The sequence below is a fragment of the Pocillopora damicornis genome, chromosome 3 (genome assembly GCF_964200805.1).
Source record: "Pocillopora damicornis chromosome 3, jaPocDami1.2, whole genome shotgun sequence".
NCBI classification, from domain to species: Eukaryota; Metazoa; Cnidaria; class Anthozoa; order Scleractinia; family Pocilloporidae; genus Pocillopora; species Pocillopora damicornis.
In genome coordinates, this window is record NC_142672.1 from 13,705,258 (window position 1) to 13,725,480 (window position 20,223).

The 20,223-nt window shown below is 37.6% G+C and overlaps 1 protein-coding gene and 2 long non-coding RNA genes across 5 annotated transcripts; all 3 read right to left on the reverse strand.

Moving 5' to 3' along the window:
• Window positions 1-1,675: 1,675 nt before the first annotated feature.
• LOC113682596 (glutamate receptor ionotropic, NMDA 1) lies at window positions 1,676-11,409 on the reverse strand. Of its 2 annotated transcripts, none has more exons than XM_027199761.2 (6): window positions 11,103-11,409; window positions 8,779-9,215; window positions 6,834-7,402; window positions 4,735-5,740; window positions 4,242-4,405; window positions 1,676-2,239 (listed from the first exon to the last, which is right to left on the reverse strand). In XM_027199761.2, the coding sequence occupies exons 2-6, from the start codon at window positions 9,154-9,156 to the stop codon at window positions 1,717-1,719; spliced, it is 2,640 nt and encodes an 879-aa protein (XP_027055562.2). In that variant the 5' UTR covers window positions 9,157-9,215; window positions 11,103-11,409; the 3' UTR covers window positions 1,676-1,716. The 2 variants fall into 2 exon arrangements, with proteins under 2 accessions (XP_027055562.2, XP_089056719.1); XM_089200593.1 differs by lacking the exon at window positions 11,103-11,409 and adding an exon at window positions 10,819-10,938.
• A 1,902-nt stretch (window positions 11,410-13,311) lies between these two features.
• LOC149048308 (uncharacterized) lies at window positions 13,312-16,001 on the reverse strand. Of its 2 annotated transcripts, none has more exons than XR_016185001.1 (2): window positions 15,824-16,001; window positions 13,312-13,603 (listed from the first exon to the last, which is right to left on the reverse strand). It is a non-coding gene; the product is annotated as an uncharacterized LOC149048308 (long non-coding RNA). The 2 variants fall into 2 exon arrangements; XR_016185002.1 differs by lacking the exon at window positions 15,824-16,001 and adding an exon at window positions 15,182-15,540.
• A 471-nt stretch (window positions 16,002-16,472) lies between these two features.
• On the reverse strand, window positions 16,473-18,502 carry LOC149048309 (uncharacterized). The gene is made up of 3 exons (XR_016184523.1): window positions 18,456-18,502; window positions 17,569-17,621; window positions 16,473-16,889 (listed from the first exon to the last, which is right to left on the reverse strand). It is a non-coding gene; the product is annotated as an uncharacterized LOC149048309 (long non-coding RNA).
• Between the last annotated feature and the right edge of the window lie 1,721 nt (window positions 18,503-20,223).

Genomic DNA, 20,223 nt, shown 5'->3' on the forward strand with positions numbered 1-20,223 from the left:
ACGAAGCTGTTACCAGAAAGGACGAGCGATCCAAAACTGCATACCATCAGCACTTTGACAAGAGACTTGGACTGCTACCCCTTCGCGACCTAAAGCCAGGTGACTCAGTTCGTGTAAAGTTAGATCAGCAGAAAGGGTGCCTGGGAAAGTCATTGCAAGAAGCCCTACTCCCCCGTCATATGTCATCCAAAAACCTTTCAGAGTGGTACGTAAAAACCGTAGACACTTGCGGTTAGCGATTAGTCTTGATAGAGTTGAGATGCCTGACGAACAAGATTTGAACCTCGAGCCAATATCGCAAACAAAGGATCCAAGCTCAGTGACAAATACCAATTCAGGAAAACCACTACAGATTATGGAACCTTGCGAAGTGACGTCAACTGTACCCTTCTCTACAAACACACAGCCTAGTTTTCCTCAACTTAGAGTTAGGACCTCTAGCGACCGAGTTGCGAGAGACCTTGTTTGATTCGAGGTTTTGGAATGCTAATATTAATAGGGACATTGACCGATTCAAAAATTAAATGAATCAAGTTATTTGAGTTATATAATTATTAGTTTCTTTGCCATTCATTACTGGTGAGTCCTTTAAGAACTCAAAGGAAGAAGATGTCATGGCAGAATAGCTTAACTAAATCGATCCTACTGCGCATGAGCGAGAGAAGTTTTACGGACTTTGTGTCGTAAAATGAGAGCCAGAGTGTGAGAGTTGATGATGTGCGTAGAGGACTTTCTTCCTGTAGAATTAAATTGTTACTTTTCCTGTGATCAATGTGTGGTGTTGTTGCGACAGGTGTCCAATCGTGCAAAATACTCATCACAAAAAATCTTTCGAAGTTTGCTTGAAAGCCATTTGAAGACACCTTTCATGATCAGTATCATCATGCAAATAAATTTTTCGGTGAATCCTTTCTCTTTAATTTGCATTACCTCTGTTATCTTTACATCTACTCGCTAAAAAGTGTTTAGTTTATGGAAGATATTACCGTAATTACCGCCCTAAATTGTTCGTGGTCTTTTGGCATGCGTTTCGTTAGTTTCTAGAAAAGAATAAAATGTTTTACACCTGCCTAGGTTGGTCAACATAGCGAAAAGTTGAATACCGCCCTCTTTCTACAGCCTCAGGCGACTCGGGCGATATTCAAGACTTCGGGCACAGTTTCCAAATACCGACCGACTTTGGCTGGTGAATAACCTATATATGTGCATTTGCAGTCGTGAGGTCACCATCTTAATTGTTTTTCCTCAAGTCATTTCGAGGAAGTGTCCTTGACCTGACTCATAGCAACAGATTAATTCAGAATTAATAACAGAATTTTCTAATTTTAGGAATCGAGAGACATTATGTAGGAAAATAATTCGATAATCGCGTAAGACTGAACTCCGCTTCGTGTTGACACATTATTAAATAAACGTATTTTCCATCTGTTCGCATATGCTCGACCTGTCCTGTCTGTGTCAGATTAACAGTTAGAGATTCACTATAAATGTGCAGCCTTGATACTGTAAATGTATGATTATCGCAGGCTTAATTATTTTCCCCATGTCATTTCCAGAAGGTGAATGCCTTTATGGATTGACTTGAAAGCGTTTTGGGGGGTGGGATTCTCAGATTAATTTCAGATTTCAGCATTTGTGGCAGTTATCTGGCATACATTTTCCTTAGCACATTAACTTTTAAAAATAATTAATATTTGTTTTATAATAGCAAAAATGCTACACTACCAAGAAAGGAGGAATTGTCTCAGATCGAACACGCGTGCTAAAATTTCCACCTTGGCTTCGCTCCTTTCTTTGGTCGTCAGAGAAGGAAAGAATTATTGAGGACTTGTTACTCTGTCCGATTCTTTTAGGGGTAAATCTCCCTTCCTTTCGTTCATGGCGCGACCACAGGCACTCTCCAAGTAAAATAAGAAAACACACAACTATTGCTCCACCTAATATAAAGAAAAGGCCACCAAAATTAACAGGCTTCATCTCTTCAGCGCTTTGAGATGATCGACCGGTATAAAAACAGCCTCCTCTAAACCATTTTTCCTTCAGTTTCCTAAAGTAATCTATTTTTTGGTATTTAAGCAACAGATTTGAAACCGGATTTCTCCACTTCGAGTTTTTGGGAAATCCTATTGCGTATGCTACAGTAATTATTGGGTTCCCTACTACTTTAAACGAACATCCGGGCATCTTGGAAGCTCCAAGGTCAATGAATGGTGAGTCGTAGATGAAGGCTTTAATTTCCCTGAAAAGTAAGTGAAAATCAAAGTAAGGAATGTGTACAAACTGGAAGATAAGACCATGTGGCGTTTCATTCGTTGACTCAGAAAAAAAAACCGAAAATAAATAGGCGTAGCAAAATCAAGTGATCGTGTAGTCTAATCGTATAGGAGGAAGAAAGTCCTGTGAAGGACTGTTGTTGGTGGTGGTGGCGGACGTTTCGACAAACTTAGCAGAAGTGACAAACAAAAATTAATAATAATTATTATAATAATCATGATATTTAATGAGGGAACCCAACTCTTCAAGGTTTTTTTCAGTAGAGCCCTAAAGTCATCATGATAGATATGATAGATTTATTAAACAAACAATGTCACATCGCAACTAGTAAGGTAAATTGCGTGGTATTTACCGTCAATAAGTTCTAGAAAAATTAAACGATATGCATGATCCTTAAAAATTACCATACACGATAAAAGTTGAATTATAAGATATATGCTAATTAGTATCTAATTTACCCTTAAGACCTTTGTGCAAAAGTGATATTTACTCACTAAAAACATAAAAACAGTTTCCTCGTTTATTATTGGGTAAGATTGAGAATTTACTACAAATAGATGGCATGAAGGAACGTCGATATCTTTCAGTTTTTTTCATCAGAATCGAGACATTCACTCAGGTTGTCCAAACGTTAGTCATCACAACTGACAAATGTCCTTCTCAGGACTACGCGTAACTGGGAAAAGGAGACTAGATTGTGAACTTGTAGAAAAAAAAAATGCCTGCCTAAATTAATTATAACCGCAGTTTACTAATTGGGTTGGCTTAGAGAGATCGACATGAGTTATTCTGAGGGTTTACAGTCAATTCTCAATTATGGCACGTTATCCGTTAAATGCCACATGTAACATCCATCACATTGTAAATGGCTCCTGACGCGGAGGCACCTCAAAGCCGTATGTCAGCGAAACATCGCTGACATGCTATTTATTATTGTAATACACTGGGTTTGTATGCACTTTTATGATATAAGTTTCATTAGATTTGATTACGAAATGCGTTCATGAGAAAGAAACTCGTGTTATAGGTCAAGACGGCATCCTTTGTGATTAACACATAGAAAGGAAGCTAAGTCCGTTTCTACAAATTTCGCTCTACTTGTACGAGCATTTCATGTCGCAATATACTACTATATCTTAGCTTTCATTTGATGTAAATTTCATGCGGTTTAATCAACATCGGCGAAAATCACTACTATGAACATCATTTGGCGAAAATTACTCTGGTTTCGCTTTCCGCAAACTGAAGTTTGGGATATCAACATGTTTAACTTCATTTACCGGTTTACGTTCCATAATTGAGACGCTACGCATAACTTCTGAGTCCTTTTCCCTTTTCGCAATATACTTCTACAAAGTCTTAGTTTTGATGTAAGGTTCATACGACAGGCTACTCATAATGTTGAAGTCAAATCGCCACTGGTAGCAACTTGACTCTTCGCGGTAGCGAGTTTTGCGGTGGCGAGTTTGTTGTGGTGGCGAATTGACCGGACACCATCCTGGGGTAACAGTCTCATACAAAATTTTGGTAGATAAGAAACTATGCATTACAGAGTTATTTTCAACGCGGGAGAGGGGGACTTACTTAGTTTTAATCAGTTTTTGGGTAGCAACGATGAATTGCTTGAAGTGGGAGAATCCACATAGTTGCCGCTCAACCGCCTTTGTGGAGTCCTCCATTCAGATCCCTAAGAATGCACTACAACCCATTATAACCCAGGTGTCATGGCCGTTACCACTCAGTTACAAGGCAATAGGGAATATATAGGGGTTGATTGTTTATTATAACTCTGCCCAAAGGTTTTTACTTGGAATTTTAGCAGGTCATAACATTTATTCTTACATGGAGAACATTCAAAATAAGTAACCCCTTTCTTAGGAAGGCATGACTAAGGCTGTATATTCACTACCGTGTGCAAGACATGTTTCCATCATAAATCCAAGTTTGAAAAGAGGATTAATACCGACCCTTTCTTTAGTTTTTCGAGGCCCTCGTTGTAGCTCCTCACAGTATAGGGAATCATGTTTCTTCCTATTTTTCTGTATGCAGGATCATCACTGTTTGTAAAGAAGGACAGTATACTACTACTATGAAGAGTGGTAAATGTGAAGCCTGGCGGAGGATCTTGAAACTGCAAAACAAGTAAGAAACAGTGTCAGCTCTTTTCTAAAAATATTCCAATATGAATACCTGAAACCTTATCTAAATTGTCTCATACGTGAGCTACCCAAAATGATTTTTCTTTGTGTTGAACTCACGATATTTATGATGGTTTTTATGGGTCTTAATGGTCTTTATGGGAGCTGGAGGAAACACCAATTTACACAGGCTTACCAAGTTATGTTCACAGATATCATTGGCCCGAAATCGTATCTTCAACCTGTCCTGAAATGGCTTGAAGCCATTTTAGAACAGGACAGAAAGAAAATAACCTACATTCAGAGCTTTAGTTTTAGTTACCTTAGGATCATTAATCCCTGTGACAGGGGATTCTCCATCCAGTTGAACAAGAGAAGCTGCCAATTTAGCCGTGTATGTTGTAATTATTATCAGTGTTGAGAAGGAAAACACAGCAGTTGTAAGTCTCGCACTAATGCTCTGTGGCTTCTTGCCTTCCAACTCAAGTTTCACTACATTACTCCAAATGTAAGACATACATGTCGACAAACTGAATTTGGTGTCCTTTTCTGCAAAGATTATCCGTTGGCGATTCGGACTTATTCTTTCCATGAGCCATACTGTTGCAAGAATACCACTGACAGTAGCCAAAAAGACAATCCACAAGGCTTTGTCAAACGGTGCCAGGAACCCAATTTCCACATTAACTCTTACTGGAGTGACAGAGATGAGCAGCTTCATTTCTCCATGAAAAAATGGATAAGAAAAGTCAATGTATTTTTCCCTCATTCTCGTTGTAGTCAACGCTGAAAGAGCCATGTCAGTTCTGTTGGAAAGCAAATCGCCAATCATTCCATCCCATTCTTTAGAGTCCGCATTGTAAGCCCCATACTTGCCATCCCTACCCAAATACAACTCCACCGAAAGAGATAAGTCTTTTTCAAGCCACTGCAAGAGATCTATTAGAAAGCCAATACAACAGCACTTTATCGGTGTATTTTGCTCGGAGTTGTTATCATAGTGCTTGTATTTTGTGCAAGGGTAACTCAAAACGCACTCACTGAATGTAGCCACATCTTCCTTACTTACTATCAACATTGGTTCTTCTTCAATAACCACCACTCGAAGTATTTCTTTGTGATCACAAACATTGGTCGCCCATAACGACCTTTGAAAGCTGACTCGATGGCCTGTTGCAGATCCCACGGTAACCCATGCCACTTCCCCTGAACTTGATGAGTTCTCTCGGAATGTGATGATGATATCATAACTAGTCGCCACTCGGTTTCCTTTCTCGTCGAACTGAACCCATCCTGTTTTTCCCAAGAACGCCTGATCTAGCATTTTTCTGGAGTTTTAAAGAGTAACATTTTTTAGACAGACAAGGTATAAATATGTAAAAGGAGTTAGTCTCTGATGAAATTGTGGTGCTGCGTCGGTGGGAGAGTATAACGAGGTAATTTATTATTATCAACCGCGTTGACAACGTAAATTGGCCACCGTAAAGAGTTTAAAAGCTGAAGTTTCGAGCGTTAGCGCTTCGCCTCTTTGCTCTTCGTATTAACGAAGGGCTAACGCTCAAAACGTCAGATTTGGAATTGTTTACGGTCGCCAATTTACGTTATCAACTCAGCTGATAATACAAAATTACCAACGTATAAAAATGCCCATTAAGTGGCTCTAAGTCATAGCATCATAACAGAGTCTCTCCTAAAGAACGTTTTGTTAGGAACATTTTCTTTTATAGGGCACAAACTATACTATTTTCTCTTTCATTTCTTTTTTTTTTCGATTAGGCATAAATCTTCGAAAAAAACATCGAGCCTTTGCTTCTCTTTTCTTTACTGCAGACACTTCTGTTTTAAAATCACGTTTCATGATCCACTTTTCTTCTTGGATTGACCCAAAGCAGCAAAGAAATTATTTCTTAAGTTTATCCTTTATCATTAATCTGGTGACTCATACTCCCACCACACAACGAGATTTGGTGCACTCGTTACCTATACCAAGACAGTATCCTGCTAACTAACTGAATCCTCCCCTGGAAACTTATTCCCATTACTCCCATCTTTCTGATAACTCTTGTCGTCGCGGAGAATCTCTAAATAACTAAGCTTGTGTCATTTCAACCCCTGTTTGTCCCCAGCCAAATCTCTTGAGTAACGGGCGAGGTAATTGCAAGATGGTTACTTAGGGCACCGATACTTTGTGCCTAATAATAGCCCAACTAAGGCCGGTATGGATGATACATTTTCTTAAACCCGGCTGGCTAAAAGATTTTTGAAACTGGTAAATTTTTAGCTGCCTCTCTCAAACTGACATAGATAATGAATTCTCAAGATCATACATTTCATTCAACTGACGTTTTTCTTCTCAAGCAAATGTTTGATCGTTCACCACTCGTTTACCTCCCCTCCGTATGGCTTTCATGTTTTACTCACCTGTATAGTTCAAATTGGTCGGTAACTTTTGAGCTGACGGATCCCATGTTGTTAAATTTATTCTGGTCGTTACTTGAATAAAGCGAGCCATTAAGGAGGAGCAATGCATCCTGCACCCATTGCTTTTTATCAAATTTTGAACGTAGGCCAAACACATTTATAGGAAGGGATATCACTTCATCAGTGCTATTTTCCTCCTCTCTGAGAAACAACCACTGAAATTGCACAGGGTTTATATTGACAGTGTAAGTAGCTTCTATGAGGAACGAAGCGTCCTGTTCACTGCAGTCCATTACAACCAAAACTGAGTTATAGTTTACAGTGATCTTAAAAATTTCTGTCATCATTCTCGCAATGCCAATAGGCGTGTCATTAAGATGCAATTCTGTAATGCTTGAGGAGATATAAGATTTCCTTGTCTGATTTTGAATCTGTTGCAGAATTTCTGACCTGTGAAATCTGGAGGTGAACACTGCGACATGTTGACAACCAAGTTGATCGGCAATTTTAAAAGCAATGCTAATGTGCTCCGTAAGTGTTGATGGGCTGAGGTTAATATAGAGCTGACCCTATTGAGTAAAGTGTTGCAAAAACCCATCATTCAAAATTTATGTTTTAAATATGCCAAGTATTATCAGTAACCAAGAGATTTCAACTAAGAGAACTTATTCCCGTGATGATTTTCTTTAAGTCAATTTTAAATTTCCCGCTCGGCAGTAACATAAAATGCCACTCAGTGTGCCATACCAGTTGTGGTGAATTCATCTGATTGACTGAGCTTTTGAACAATTTGCTGTTGTAAACAAAATAAAATGTCAACATGAGCCTGTCAGGTTGTTAAGTTTTGAATAGTAGATTTATACTAAAACATTTATATCACTGTTGCTTTCTATTTCTATGTTTCACCCTCATCAACTATCACGCGATTGAAATTTCGATCTCGTAACCTGATTTTTTTAATAGAGCGCGACTCTAAACTAGTAACAAAACATCTGGGAGTGAGGTACTAGTCATCCAAAAATGATAAAATAAATGGAAATGAGGGAATGGTCTAACAGGGGGACTGGATGGCATACAAAAAAATCCAGGATTACTATTTCCCGATGCGTCAACTAGAAAGGAAATGTTAAAAAATGACGTAAGAGAAAAAGAAACCGATGGATAAAGAAATTTCGGTAAATTATCTAAAACTGAAAATTAATCGATGATTTGACCCATTTAGTTTGTCATGAAATTTCCATGCACATTGATTTCAGGACATGTTACGTTCAAACCTCTATTTCCTCCTTTTAAGCGTATAATTTTATATTAAATTCCTTTTTTTATCGGTGCGTTGTCTTTACCTTACCGCTGCCTTGATCATTCAAAAAACTGACTAAGGCCAAGAGATGAAAATCTTTTGCTGCGGCTTAGTGAAGCAACCAAAACCTTATGAAAAGTATGCCTTTTTTAATTAGTTTAAACCAAAAAAACTGTCTATTCTTCTCGCCATAGCTATTTTTAATTAGTATTTCTCAAAACAGTCAACCACAGTCGCCATTGCAATGGAAAGTTTCCAATATTCATATTCGTGAGAAAACGCGAGAAGACCCTCACGAAGGTCATTGAACCAGGCTATTAAATATCTGCCTACTGTTGACCACTTTGCAAAATGGATGTATTTAGCAGTAAATTCCTCTGTTGTAATAGTCACAAGCTTGCGAACCCCCTTCATTTAACAGTGATGAAATTATATGATTGTTCGACTAAATGCGACTAAAACTGCGACTTAATGCGACTAAAACTGCGAAAACACACACGTGAGAAATCGTACGCGTAACTTGCTTACGAACTGAGCAACGTTAAATGTCTCAGCGCGCGCGCTACTTACATGACACGCCAGTCCGGTACTTTCTTCTTCACAATGATATTCTCAATATATAATAAAAGGATTTTCTTTAAATACCTGATACTCATCCTGCCTCAAGATACTTATGAATGGAACCACCAACAATCCAAGCGTGCCTGCGATTAACCTGTCAATGAATTTGTTACCAGACCCTATGATAGCCTTGGTGCCATTTCCTTCTTGCACTGTTCTAGAAATCGTTTCTGCGACTTTCAGAGCATCATAGAAACTAAGGTTTCCCGCAGGAAATTTTACAACATCTATGTCCAGGTTAGCACGCCATTGTGATAAATCAAGCGTCTGACTTGAAAGCACAGTGACTCTAGGTAGCACTCCAGACTCATAACAATTGGTTATCTTCACAAAGATGATATGATATATCAATGATATCAATAAACTTGAGGCTGTGTAACAAACGCTGGATTTTGAATTCATCTTTTCAGTTTCGATGGAAAACGATCTCTCCAGGAAGCTCAGGCTAAAAGATGGAAGTTCTGACAAAGTACGAGAAAAAAAAACAATCACTGCAATTGCTGAAATTCATCCAGAAAACGTCATAATAGACGATTGTAGGCGCCAATGCAGTTTTCTTTTTAATAAGATCTCGCAATTTTGGAGGAAACCTGTAAAATTACTCCTACAGGCTACTTACGTCATCTATGGTATAAGCTTGATTTTGAAGAACGTTACCATTTCCTGACCCCAACCTTAACATGAATTAAATGCATCCAAGATGACATTATATTGTAAAAAAAATTCGAAAAAAGGTTTCTACGCTCAGTTGATAAGTTGTTGGCAACATCAAAACATAACTGTCCTTCGTGCTGAGACAATATTTAATTGAGTAAACGTGCTCTTCACTTGTTCGATCTTATGTGTTAGGTAAACAACTCAAATTTCAGTTTTTTTTTCTCGGTGCGTAAGCGTGCGGCATTCTACAAATCCGGCAGTCTGATTAGCTCCAAGAGCGGGCAGCACGCTCCCTTCCTGCCCGCTCACTGCGGGCGGCAAACGTTGCATCTTGAGTCGCCTTGAGAATTCCTCGCTTCGTTGCAAGAAAGAATGTGTTGTTTTGCCGGCCTAAAAAACGGTTTGTTATGTAATAATCCTTCATAAAAAATAACGCAGAAAGTTAAAATGTGAAGTAATTGTTTACGATGAAATGTATTAATGTTGGACCCTGTCCAGACTTCGTCGTGCCCCTGTCGCTTCAAAGTTAATTAAGTTCAACAAACGCACGGCAGATGCACAGCGTCGGATATCAAGTTTTTAATAAAGTACGACGAACAATTAATTTGGACAAGCTATGACGTGCCACAACATTCTGCGGGATAACGATTTAAATGCCGTGCCTCTGCCAAGTCAAATTAAAAATGTTGAATATATTAAATTTTTGCAGAATTGCGCTCCCGTTTGCGCACTCATTTTCTTTTTTTTCTTTTCTTGTGTATCTTTTTGTCTGTTTATGTTTTATTTCTTCATCTTCGTCTTGTTTCCAGCGTGATTAAATTAAGTTAGTTGAGAAAAAAAAATTAACCCACGTCGATTAGCATCTGCTATCTGCGGGGGTCAAAGAAATATCTTGAAAATATGTATGAATATCAAAATTAAAGTGTGTCAAGCGTGTGTGTGTGCGTATTTTTCGATAAATCCTCCAGCCCGACTGCTGAATCAGAGTTGTGCTTCTGCCGTGTTAAAAAAAAAAGTTGAACCTACTTTCAATTAAGTTCCGGCCCAGAAGAAGCACGACGTCTGAACTGGGCCTAACATTTATTCATTCGATATCTGAATTCTCCAAAGCAATTAACTCCCTGTAAAACGTTGAATAAAGTTTAGTTCTACTACAAATACACTTTCGGTAAGGCTTCGCTATACCGTTAAATTTGGACATTTCTACGGCAAAATGCACATCAGAAACCGAAGCAATATTAATATCAATGAGTAAATGCTGTATTAAAACCTGTTATGCCTTGATGACGTGTATCATTCAACTTAAGTTTTTAGTTGGAAGAAAGGCAAGATTTACGCACACCATTGCAGCAACTGACAAACGTGCACATTCTCACATCTACAAAACAAAAATTTGAATTCACTTACAATAACTTTTCCTTACTAATTAAACTAGACCGTGGTAAATCTTCGTAGAATAATCTTTGCTTGAGGCGAATAAAACTTTCCGTGAGATAACTTACTGTTTTTGAAGAATGATTCGTCCAATTAGTCATTCAACTCAAGTTTGATTGCCAAACCAGTGCTGTCGATCATTCAAGAGTGTGCATGCTTGTTTTTTTGATGCACTCTTAAACTGACGGGTGTCAAATCGTGACAAGTATTTATCAAAAGAATATTTCAAAGTTTGCTTGTAAACCTTTTCAACTCACCTTTCTTGATCAGTATGAAAACGTTTCGGCGAAGCTTCCCTTTTAAATTTGCATCGGTCCACAGCCTCTGGCGACTCGGGCGGTATCTAAGAATTCAGGCAAAGTTTTTCGCTTATAAATAACCTCCAAAAAACATTTGCAGTAGTGATGATTACTATCTTCATTAGTTTCCTCCAGTCAATTCAAGAAAGCGCCGTTGCCCTGACTCATGACGCCAGATTAGATGTTCCCAGAATTTTCTCTTTTTAGGAATAGAGAAAGATTGTGTCGTAAAATAATTCGAATAACGTTTTTGCGCTTAGTTGATAGGTTGTTGACAACAACCGAATGAACTTTACTTCGTGCTGAGACATTATTGAATAAACATATTCTTCACCTGTGTCAAGTGCTCGCCCTTTCTTGTCTGTCAGATTGACAGTTGTAGATTCATTTTATATTCGCAGTCTTGATATAGTAAATTATGTTCATTGTTTTCCTAAAGGCATTTCCAGAAAGGAAATGTGTCCGCTCTATGCCCTTTATGCATTGACTTAAAAGCTTCTTCTTTGTCGAATGGGGAAGTTTTTCCACTAAAACAGGTACTCTAATTCTCATTAATTATTAACCGCGTCAGTAATTGCTCATGCAGAAGTTATCATTTGCCTAAATGGAATAAATTATATTTGGTTTCGAACATCAATCTTTATTTTTTTGTGATAACAAGACGAACGGTAGGTTTGTCATCTATTAAAGTTTCCCATTCCTCAAAAAAATGTCGAAATAGAACTGAAGTATGAAGCATAATGTGTGAAGAAATACTGATTTCAAGAGCACGTAGTTTGGACACCACTCTCTTCTGCACATTGCTTCTTAAGCATGAATGAAATTTTTTCAATTCAAGTCAGAGCGCTACAATACCACGAAGGCAGGAATTGTCTCAGATCGAACACGCCTGCCACAATTTCCACTTCGGCTCCGCTCCTTTCTATGGTAAGTTAAGGAGTTTGGGAGTTTGTCCACTGAAACAGTTATTTCAGATCGTAGCAAGTATTAACTGCATTAGTAATTTCATTTTTAAATCCTATCGTTTACCTGAATGGAATAAATTTAATTTCCGTTTAAGTATTGAGCATATTCTTAATTCTTAATTCATGATAATATTAAAATGGAGCTGATGTATTAAAAATTCAAATACGTACACCGCAAAATGGCCAAAAAAATTAAACTGTTGGGCGTATAAATTGACAACTTTTAACCGTTAGTCGTAAAAAAAAGGGACTCGTAAAAATTTTTTGTTTCTCGAAAGTGTTGTTTTTGGACAACAGTTAGCCGTAAGTGCCCAAATTTTTATTGTTGCCGTAAAAGCCATCACCCCATTTAAACCCTCTATCAAAATATAAAGCACAAATACCCCATGAAAATTCCTTAGCTACTTTTGACCAGAACTTGTACTGGGATTTTTTCTCTCTCCTCATACATCCAAACAATATTTGTGTTCTTGGTTGAATGAACATGCAAATGAGCAAAAATTTATCAGTCTCAAATAATATCGAAATACTGGGCTATGTTTAAAGAGGCTTTCTTTGCAGGCAGTTTTCTTGACATTAGGTGAAAAGAAAGGTGATGCACTCGCGAAAACTGGAGAGATTCAGGTGGTCTTATCGCAATTTTTTTTTTTTTTGTTCCAAACCTAACACGGCTTTTCCGTTTTCCCTGTGAGTAAATACCCAACGTTTAAGATGTCATGTCGGTGAATGTCACGTTTTGCCGGTTGTCACATTTAAACGGTTGTTATGTAATCATGTACCTACAGATGTCAGGTTTCGCTTTCCGTTACTCACATTGCCTTTCACTTACAAAAAAGGGGAAAACTTCCCACTTCTTAAAATAAGACTGCGACTTTATTTTTTCTTTTCGGATTAAAATGACTTCAGAAACGATGGGGAACTTCTTTAAGTGAGAAAGAATCACCAATACTGATGTCCGGGGAAGGAGACTTCCGTTTTCACTTAGAGCTTAGAATAAACTTTCGCGAAATCGGACAAATCTCGGCCAACGCTCTTGTTATCGCTCTCTCCCGGTTATTTCCTCTTGAGCCCATCGAATACCTAGTCTACGGTTACGTCATGGTCAATCTGTCTACCCCAAGATACCACTGATGTATTATTATATTTACTATATCACAAAAAGGCTAGTAATTGAAGTTGCAATTATGAAAATTTTTATTACACCTAGTCAGTCAAGTGAGAGGGGGATGACCTTTTTTTGAAGCTCTTTCCTTCGTTCAAAATGCGATTTAAATTTCAACTAAGTCTTTTCTTTTCATCAGAAAAACACCTGTTCCTTTCTTCAGCTTAGCCAATAGCCTGGCGGGTTTGTCCACTGCATCTTTTACTTGCTTCTGTAGCTCTCGTTTTCCATTTGGACATGGCACGCCCCCATTACGACCACAGATTATTAATGAATTTGCCACACACAGAGACAGGAGAAGTGTAACTACAACTGATTTAATCATGTTACCTCTGAAAGGAAATGAAGTCAAACATAAGTATTCTTGTACCTAATGAGGAGATGGGTTGAATACCTCTTGGCTGCAATACCCCTGACTGACCAAGACCAAGGCATTAATGTTCCTTATGGATGCGATATCAGTCCCGTGCAGATTGTCCTTCAGCACGTTTCGCAGTGTTTCACTAATACTTTGTCTGGGCCTTTTTTTTAAATCAGAAATGGTTGTAAGCCATTTCTTAGTTTTTGTTCTGACCCAAAATTCACTTCTTCGTTCCATCGTTCCGATCTTCCGTAAGTGTCTAATTCTTTTACTGTGTCAGGAATCTTGATGTAGCTCAGCCGATAGCTTAGAACTGGTCAAAATGTTAACAGTCTGCTAAGAAATAACGCGTTTTTAACTGATAGCTGAGATCCGAGAAAAGCAAAATTTTCTGATGGATGAAAAGCGAGCTGAAATCAGAACTGTGTGCAGACGTTTGCGCATTTGAGACACTCCAACTCAACATCCGACTCAAGGGCGAGAAGCCATCTTATATTTTAGTATTTATATGCCTCGCACACACACTCTGACTCCGAAATAGAACCCTCAAATGCTAAGAAATACAGAGACAGTGAAATGTATCTTTGAATTATCGCGACGTTATCATCATTTCTTTTTATGGCAGTAAAGGGAAAGACAAACGCAGCTCTTCAGTAATAATTGGCTTTTAAACCCTACAACAAACGGTTACGTTCAGAGCAAAATACAATCAAAAATATCCTTTTGAAGAATGAGGTAAAATAGAATTAGTTAATGGAAAACTTCATGGATCGAATCGAAGACCTATCGTTTAAGAGGAGAAGCGCCATCCATGACAAATTATAATTGCACTTGGAAGGTGCGTTCTGGGCGTAGACCTATCATAGTTACTAGGTTGATATCAAGTCACTTCAGAGCTCTCAAAATTTCTATCTTCCTTGCATCATTTCTGAGTAAGGAGGCTCTTAGCCATTCTCATTACTAATGTGCGGAAGAGAGTTAAGTGACTCACTCAAGGAAAAAAATACACAATGACCCGAACCCAAACTTCGATCCCTGCGGAATCCAGCGCGCTACCTTCTTAGAAACCGCGTCTCCTACAAGTATTAATGATGAAATATATACTGCACGACTGAGCTCCCTCAAGAGGATATCAAGTTGATAGTCTCTTGACTCCCTGTATTTACCAAATATGCTATAACCGCACTGAAAAGGGGTGAGACACTCCATCGAAAGACTATAAAATTGAAACAAAAGACTTTGTTTCAATTTCATGGATTGCCTGCAACACAAGAGTTGATGCACATAACATTGCCACTGCAGCTGCAGCATCAACAATTTATCGAGATTTCCAAAAAGGAAAAAATAGATGAATTCCATCAAAAACATGTAATGAATAAAACTGCATACTGACTACTATAGTAAGTGCAGTTAGAACTCATTAAGCAGTGATTCACATTTATGTCTTTTTTATCAGTGGCACGCAAGCGATCTCTTGGGCAGATTATTTGATCAGATCACGACGGGGTAAAGAATAAGTGCGTTGAAAAAGATACTTCTTAACTCTTACCGCAAACTTTTCAGTCTCTTGCTTTCCTTGAAGTGTTTTGTGTTTTTTTTTTATACTTTGAACTAACCTCTAGCGTCTTTTCTGGAATAGTTAAATGTATACGTGTTTTATACAAGGGTACACCATCTAATCTATGATCTAAAACGACACTTTCTAATTATACATACTTTGTTTTCTTCATTCCCCGCTACTTGTTCGTAACGTATCATTCTAATTCCATCAGATAGCGCTTTAATTGACAAACAGCGTCAAATTATCTTAACGTAAATTTATGTTGCCTTTCTTATGTTAATATGTACAAAGAAAAGCTTGATTGAAATCTGGAGAAGTAATTAGAAATGATACCTAATGGTAACTTGGTAACGTTTATGTAACGTCAAACGTAGGGTGAAGTTTGTGAATTAAACAGATGTATAGACAATATCCTCTATTTGGCGCGAACATGTGCACGGATACTTGTCCTCCGGCGTTATCAGCTCCAAGATGCGAATAATTTTCCCAGAGCAAAGTTTCGAGGAACAGATAATGTCCAAGGACAAATATACGAGCATATTATTATTGCTATAATAGTGGCTATATATTGTGTTTATTATCCATAAAATATTTGCAACACGCGTGTAAAACTGTTAACGAACAGCTTACTGATTGCTGGGTGGCATTGTTTTCTTTTGAGTCTACTCTGGTACGACTTTATGAAGAAAAAAATTTCCTCTCTTCTGTAAAAACCACAATACGCTCTCTCATCTTGAATTTGATTGTAAACAAAGACTTATCTTGGTGGACGTAAGGTTTGAAATCGAGGAATATCACTTAGGTGACATCCTCGGGTATCTCCCAGTTTTAGCTGTGGGGAGTATTTGGTCACGTGATGCGTTTGGACCAATCGCGCGTTAGGAATAATATTTGAAGGATCATATACCAATTTGACCTCAAAAGGTTTCCACAGGAGTAAATTGTCACTAAAGTCCTTTGAAAAAAAATTGTAAATACAGCAAATTCCTCGTAAGAGAAGTACGGCTTTCAAAATTTAAATTTTTCTCATCCTTGAAGGGCTTGCCTTGTTATCTTAAACATTAATCCGATGGTTATCTTTTCCTTTACAGTCACTATCTTGCCTTTGTTATGTTAATCATATGTTCGTACTAAAGATCTGGCGTTTATGACATTGCCACCGTGTTTTCTATCTCTTGGCCCATTGGAAGAATTTTCCTGATCTTTCCGGCATTATTGTTTTCGGCAGCTTAATTAAACTGCGCTTGCGCAGTCTAGCAAACAAATTACGAGGCAGATGTTAGTCGCAATTCATTTATTTTGTATAATTTATATAATTATTATTCACGTACAATATCTCTCTGTGATTTATCTAAAGTAGACTTCACTCGATTTTTGATCATCACAAGCTCAGTAACAAGTATTCTTTCATGGCAGAGACAATATTTTTTTATTAAAAAACATTCGTTTTAACTTTGGCCTGGCATCTCTCCTTTCTATCAACGGTACAAATGATTGCAAGGGTTCGTACGCACCATCTTCACGAACTCTGTCACCTTCCATCAGTTGTTCTCGCTTGCCCGGTGGACACGGCATTCCTCCATTGCGGCCGCACAAACCTGACCGAGTATATGCCACAGCGATACATGAGCTCAGCAGTAACATCAGGAAAAGTGGGTTCATCACGTTGGCTTTGTGTCTAAACGGCTCCCTACGACTAACAAAAAATCATCCAAGAGAGGACAAATTAAAATGACCAAACTAAAAAAAATATACAAACAAATGGATAAATAGATAAATAATGGTGCTGAAAACTATCTGCTAGGGAAATGAAATGCCAAAAAAATAAGCAACATTAACTAACTTAATGTTGGAATCACAAAAATGTTTATTGAAATGCGGCTAATTGGTACATAATTTTTTTCAAGATATTTAGCAGAATGTCTGAAATATTATCTTTATAACTTAAGTCTTTCTCTCTTGGGCGGGTGTTTCTCAGCAACGCCCTTGCCGAGTGTCTTTTATGTAAGTTATTTTGGCAATATGATGCAACATTCTGCATGTCGCGTAATGTCACGTGAGGTCGTGTTATGTTGTGACATGTGTCACGTCAAGTAACAAGTCACATCAGCCATGTCACGCTCTTTCACGTGTTGCCACACCAAGTTACTGATAATTTTTACCAAGAAAAATAGAAATATTTCCACACAGACATTTTTTCTTTTACGCATGACTAACAACGATAGTCAGAGCTTTGACACCACAGCAAATCCCGCTACTCGTATCTTGTACTCGAATCCCGCAGCCTGTCACCTTTAATTAGTTGTCATATTACTTTTTTAACGCTGTGAATAAAATGGTAACTTGTCGGGATCATATTCATATTTAACACTTACAAGTGGATCAGCACTAAAATGACTTCACTTGAGCTTTCAAAGATTTGAAGAGCCTGAGTGAGTGAATATGAAAATAATTGTTAGACAAGAAAGGATAGAATCATCGTCTCTTGATGTAAGAGGATTCGCTGTGTGTTGATAAACATCGACACTTAGAAATCTCAGATATTGGAAACGAACGATAGCAAAACTTGTAAAATTAAGGTAAACAAGTGAAGCAAAATGATCTTAGGTACGCTAAAATGTAAATCTCTTAAAGACAATATCAGTTCCCGGTCGAAAAAAAAGCAGATCCCCGAGGTCGAAATCTTTTAGTTAACCATTTCAGATCTAAGATTTAGTTACCAATGCTCTGCACTGTCTTCCATACCTTTACCATAATTTCAACCCTGAGAATCTTTATTAAGATCGACAAAAATCGCTTAGTTAGTGAATATTTTCTTCTCGTCACTTTTCTACTTGAAAACATAGTGAGACTGTAGGGCAAAATTCATTTCTGGTCACGCTTGGGAGAAAAAGATTGAAGAAAACGTGGTCTGTCGATGGCGGATTGTACTATGAATGTGAACTCTAGTCACACGCTTTTGGACAAGTATTTCGAGGCGCTGAAAACAAAAACTAGTTTACTGTTCTTCAATAAGTAGCACAGCTTAGTATGGTGAAGAATGAACATTTCTGGGACGTTTCTTTGACGCAAAAAGGTCGTTTGCTCAGTTACAGCCAAATTACCGATAATTTCTGATGCTTCGTTCCTTGGAATAACATGCTATTATCGACCTCAGGGAAGTCAGTCATCTCTCTCCTATAATCTATATAATAATTGTAAATCGAGGTTATTCAGAAAATTCAAGAAGAAAATTTCTAGGAGGATACTTGGTGAAACTTACCTGTGAAACTTGGCCGCAAAATGCCCGTTTGCGCCCAATGCGCTGACTTTTATTGGTTCAACAAATTGACTGGATTGTAATTACGGTTTCATGGTCTGTTTGCACAACCACGCAAACCAAGGAAACGACGTTTCCTTTTTCCAACAAAGCGCATTATCATGCGATATTGGTAATGCGATTAATAATTACATATTGCTTCTTTTCTTCCGATTGAAAGTTCTGAGGGTGGCATTTGGACTTGTAGCTAAAAGAAAAACTGTTCAAATATCTTAAATACAATATTAAAGATCGTGACATCGTGAGAAACCCAGCGATCTACAACATGTTGTGAATAATAGAGCAGAATTGTCCGGTAGTGCAAGCTTCAAAACTTACATCAGCTCTATTTTATTGAAAATGCTCATGTAATGAAACTCGAACCATAATTAATGCCTCAATATGAGCTTGTTGTCTATTTCATTTGATTAGATCATGAAATGGGTACAATATTCATTCCAGCCCTGCAATAACAGAGGTCCTTCTTTTTCACAAAAGACTGATGAAGATTTAGAAGCTAGAAAAAGGACTACACTTACTACTGACCTCTTTTTTTCCAAATGAGCATTTCTACCAAATCATTAAGTCTGCTCCTTTTCATAGATCAATCCCCAAACTTTATCTCCAATTCTCAGAACCCAATTAACGAACACGCCTTTGGCAAAAAAGGAAGGCTTTTGATGCTTATTTTCTCTGTTAGATTGTCACTCAGCTATTTTAATTTTATCACTCTAGATGGATAAACTCCCCAGACTTGGGTACCAATCGTTTCAACCATCTCCATCATTCTGTGGTTATGCAAAGATTTCAGCGATGACTACAAAGATTCAAAGCCCGATAATGTACATCAAACAAGATGGTTAGAGTTGTTTCTCTCCGAGCTGAGATATTTTTGTACAGTTAGTAATTTTCACTGATTGCTGATTCATAGTAGTGAAACAAAAAGTTAAGATACATGCAGTGGACACAGCTTTATCAGATCATTATCTTATTATTATTTTCTTAAACTTTTGATCATTTATTTAATATTGCATGACGTACCGTACTCTGATAAAGCCAAAATTTATATCAATAAAGTTTCCCGAATACAGTTATGTAATTTAACATTACCTGACTCGGTTTTTTTATGATAAATGTATCGATCCTGATTGATTTTGAAAGTTAATATGATCATCTTGGTTATCGGGGCCTTTGGAAATGTGGGAAGTAATATCGAGCCAAACCTATAGTTTAATCTGCAGAATTTCAAATCAAATCAGATGAAACAAAATGAGAGTATTGTCTTTAGCCGCTTAATTTTGCCAGAAAGCAATTTAAAACACAATCATCTTTCAGTTAACCTTTCTGTAAGTCTTTTAAATAAGCTTCCTGGCGAGAATATTGTTTTTGCAGCAATGATTTTACGGTGCGGTTTTCAACTTGGATTTAACACCACTCTTAATCGTTATTTAACAAGCTAGAATTTCTTAACTTTGATCTGACATGGCAAAGAACAGCTAAAACCGTTTTTTCCTAAGATAAAAAAAGTAAACAGTTACTTTTCGCACAAGTTACGGTATCGCTTCGTCGAGAGGATAATTGAATATTTTGATTTCTTGAGAATATTTCAAACAATCAGTTAACCCAAGAGCTAATTTGATTATATGGTTCACTTTGTCGCATGCAGCTCAATTCCTGCAAACTAATCGGAAAATCTTCGTGAGAAATACTTAGCTAATACTTATTTCATGAT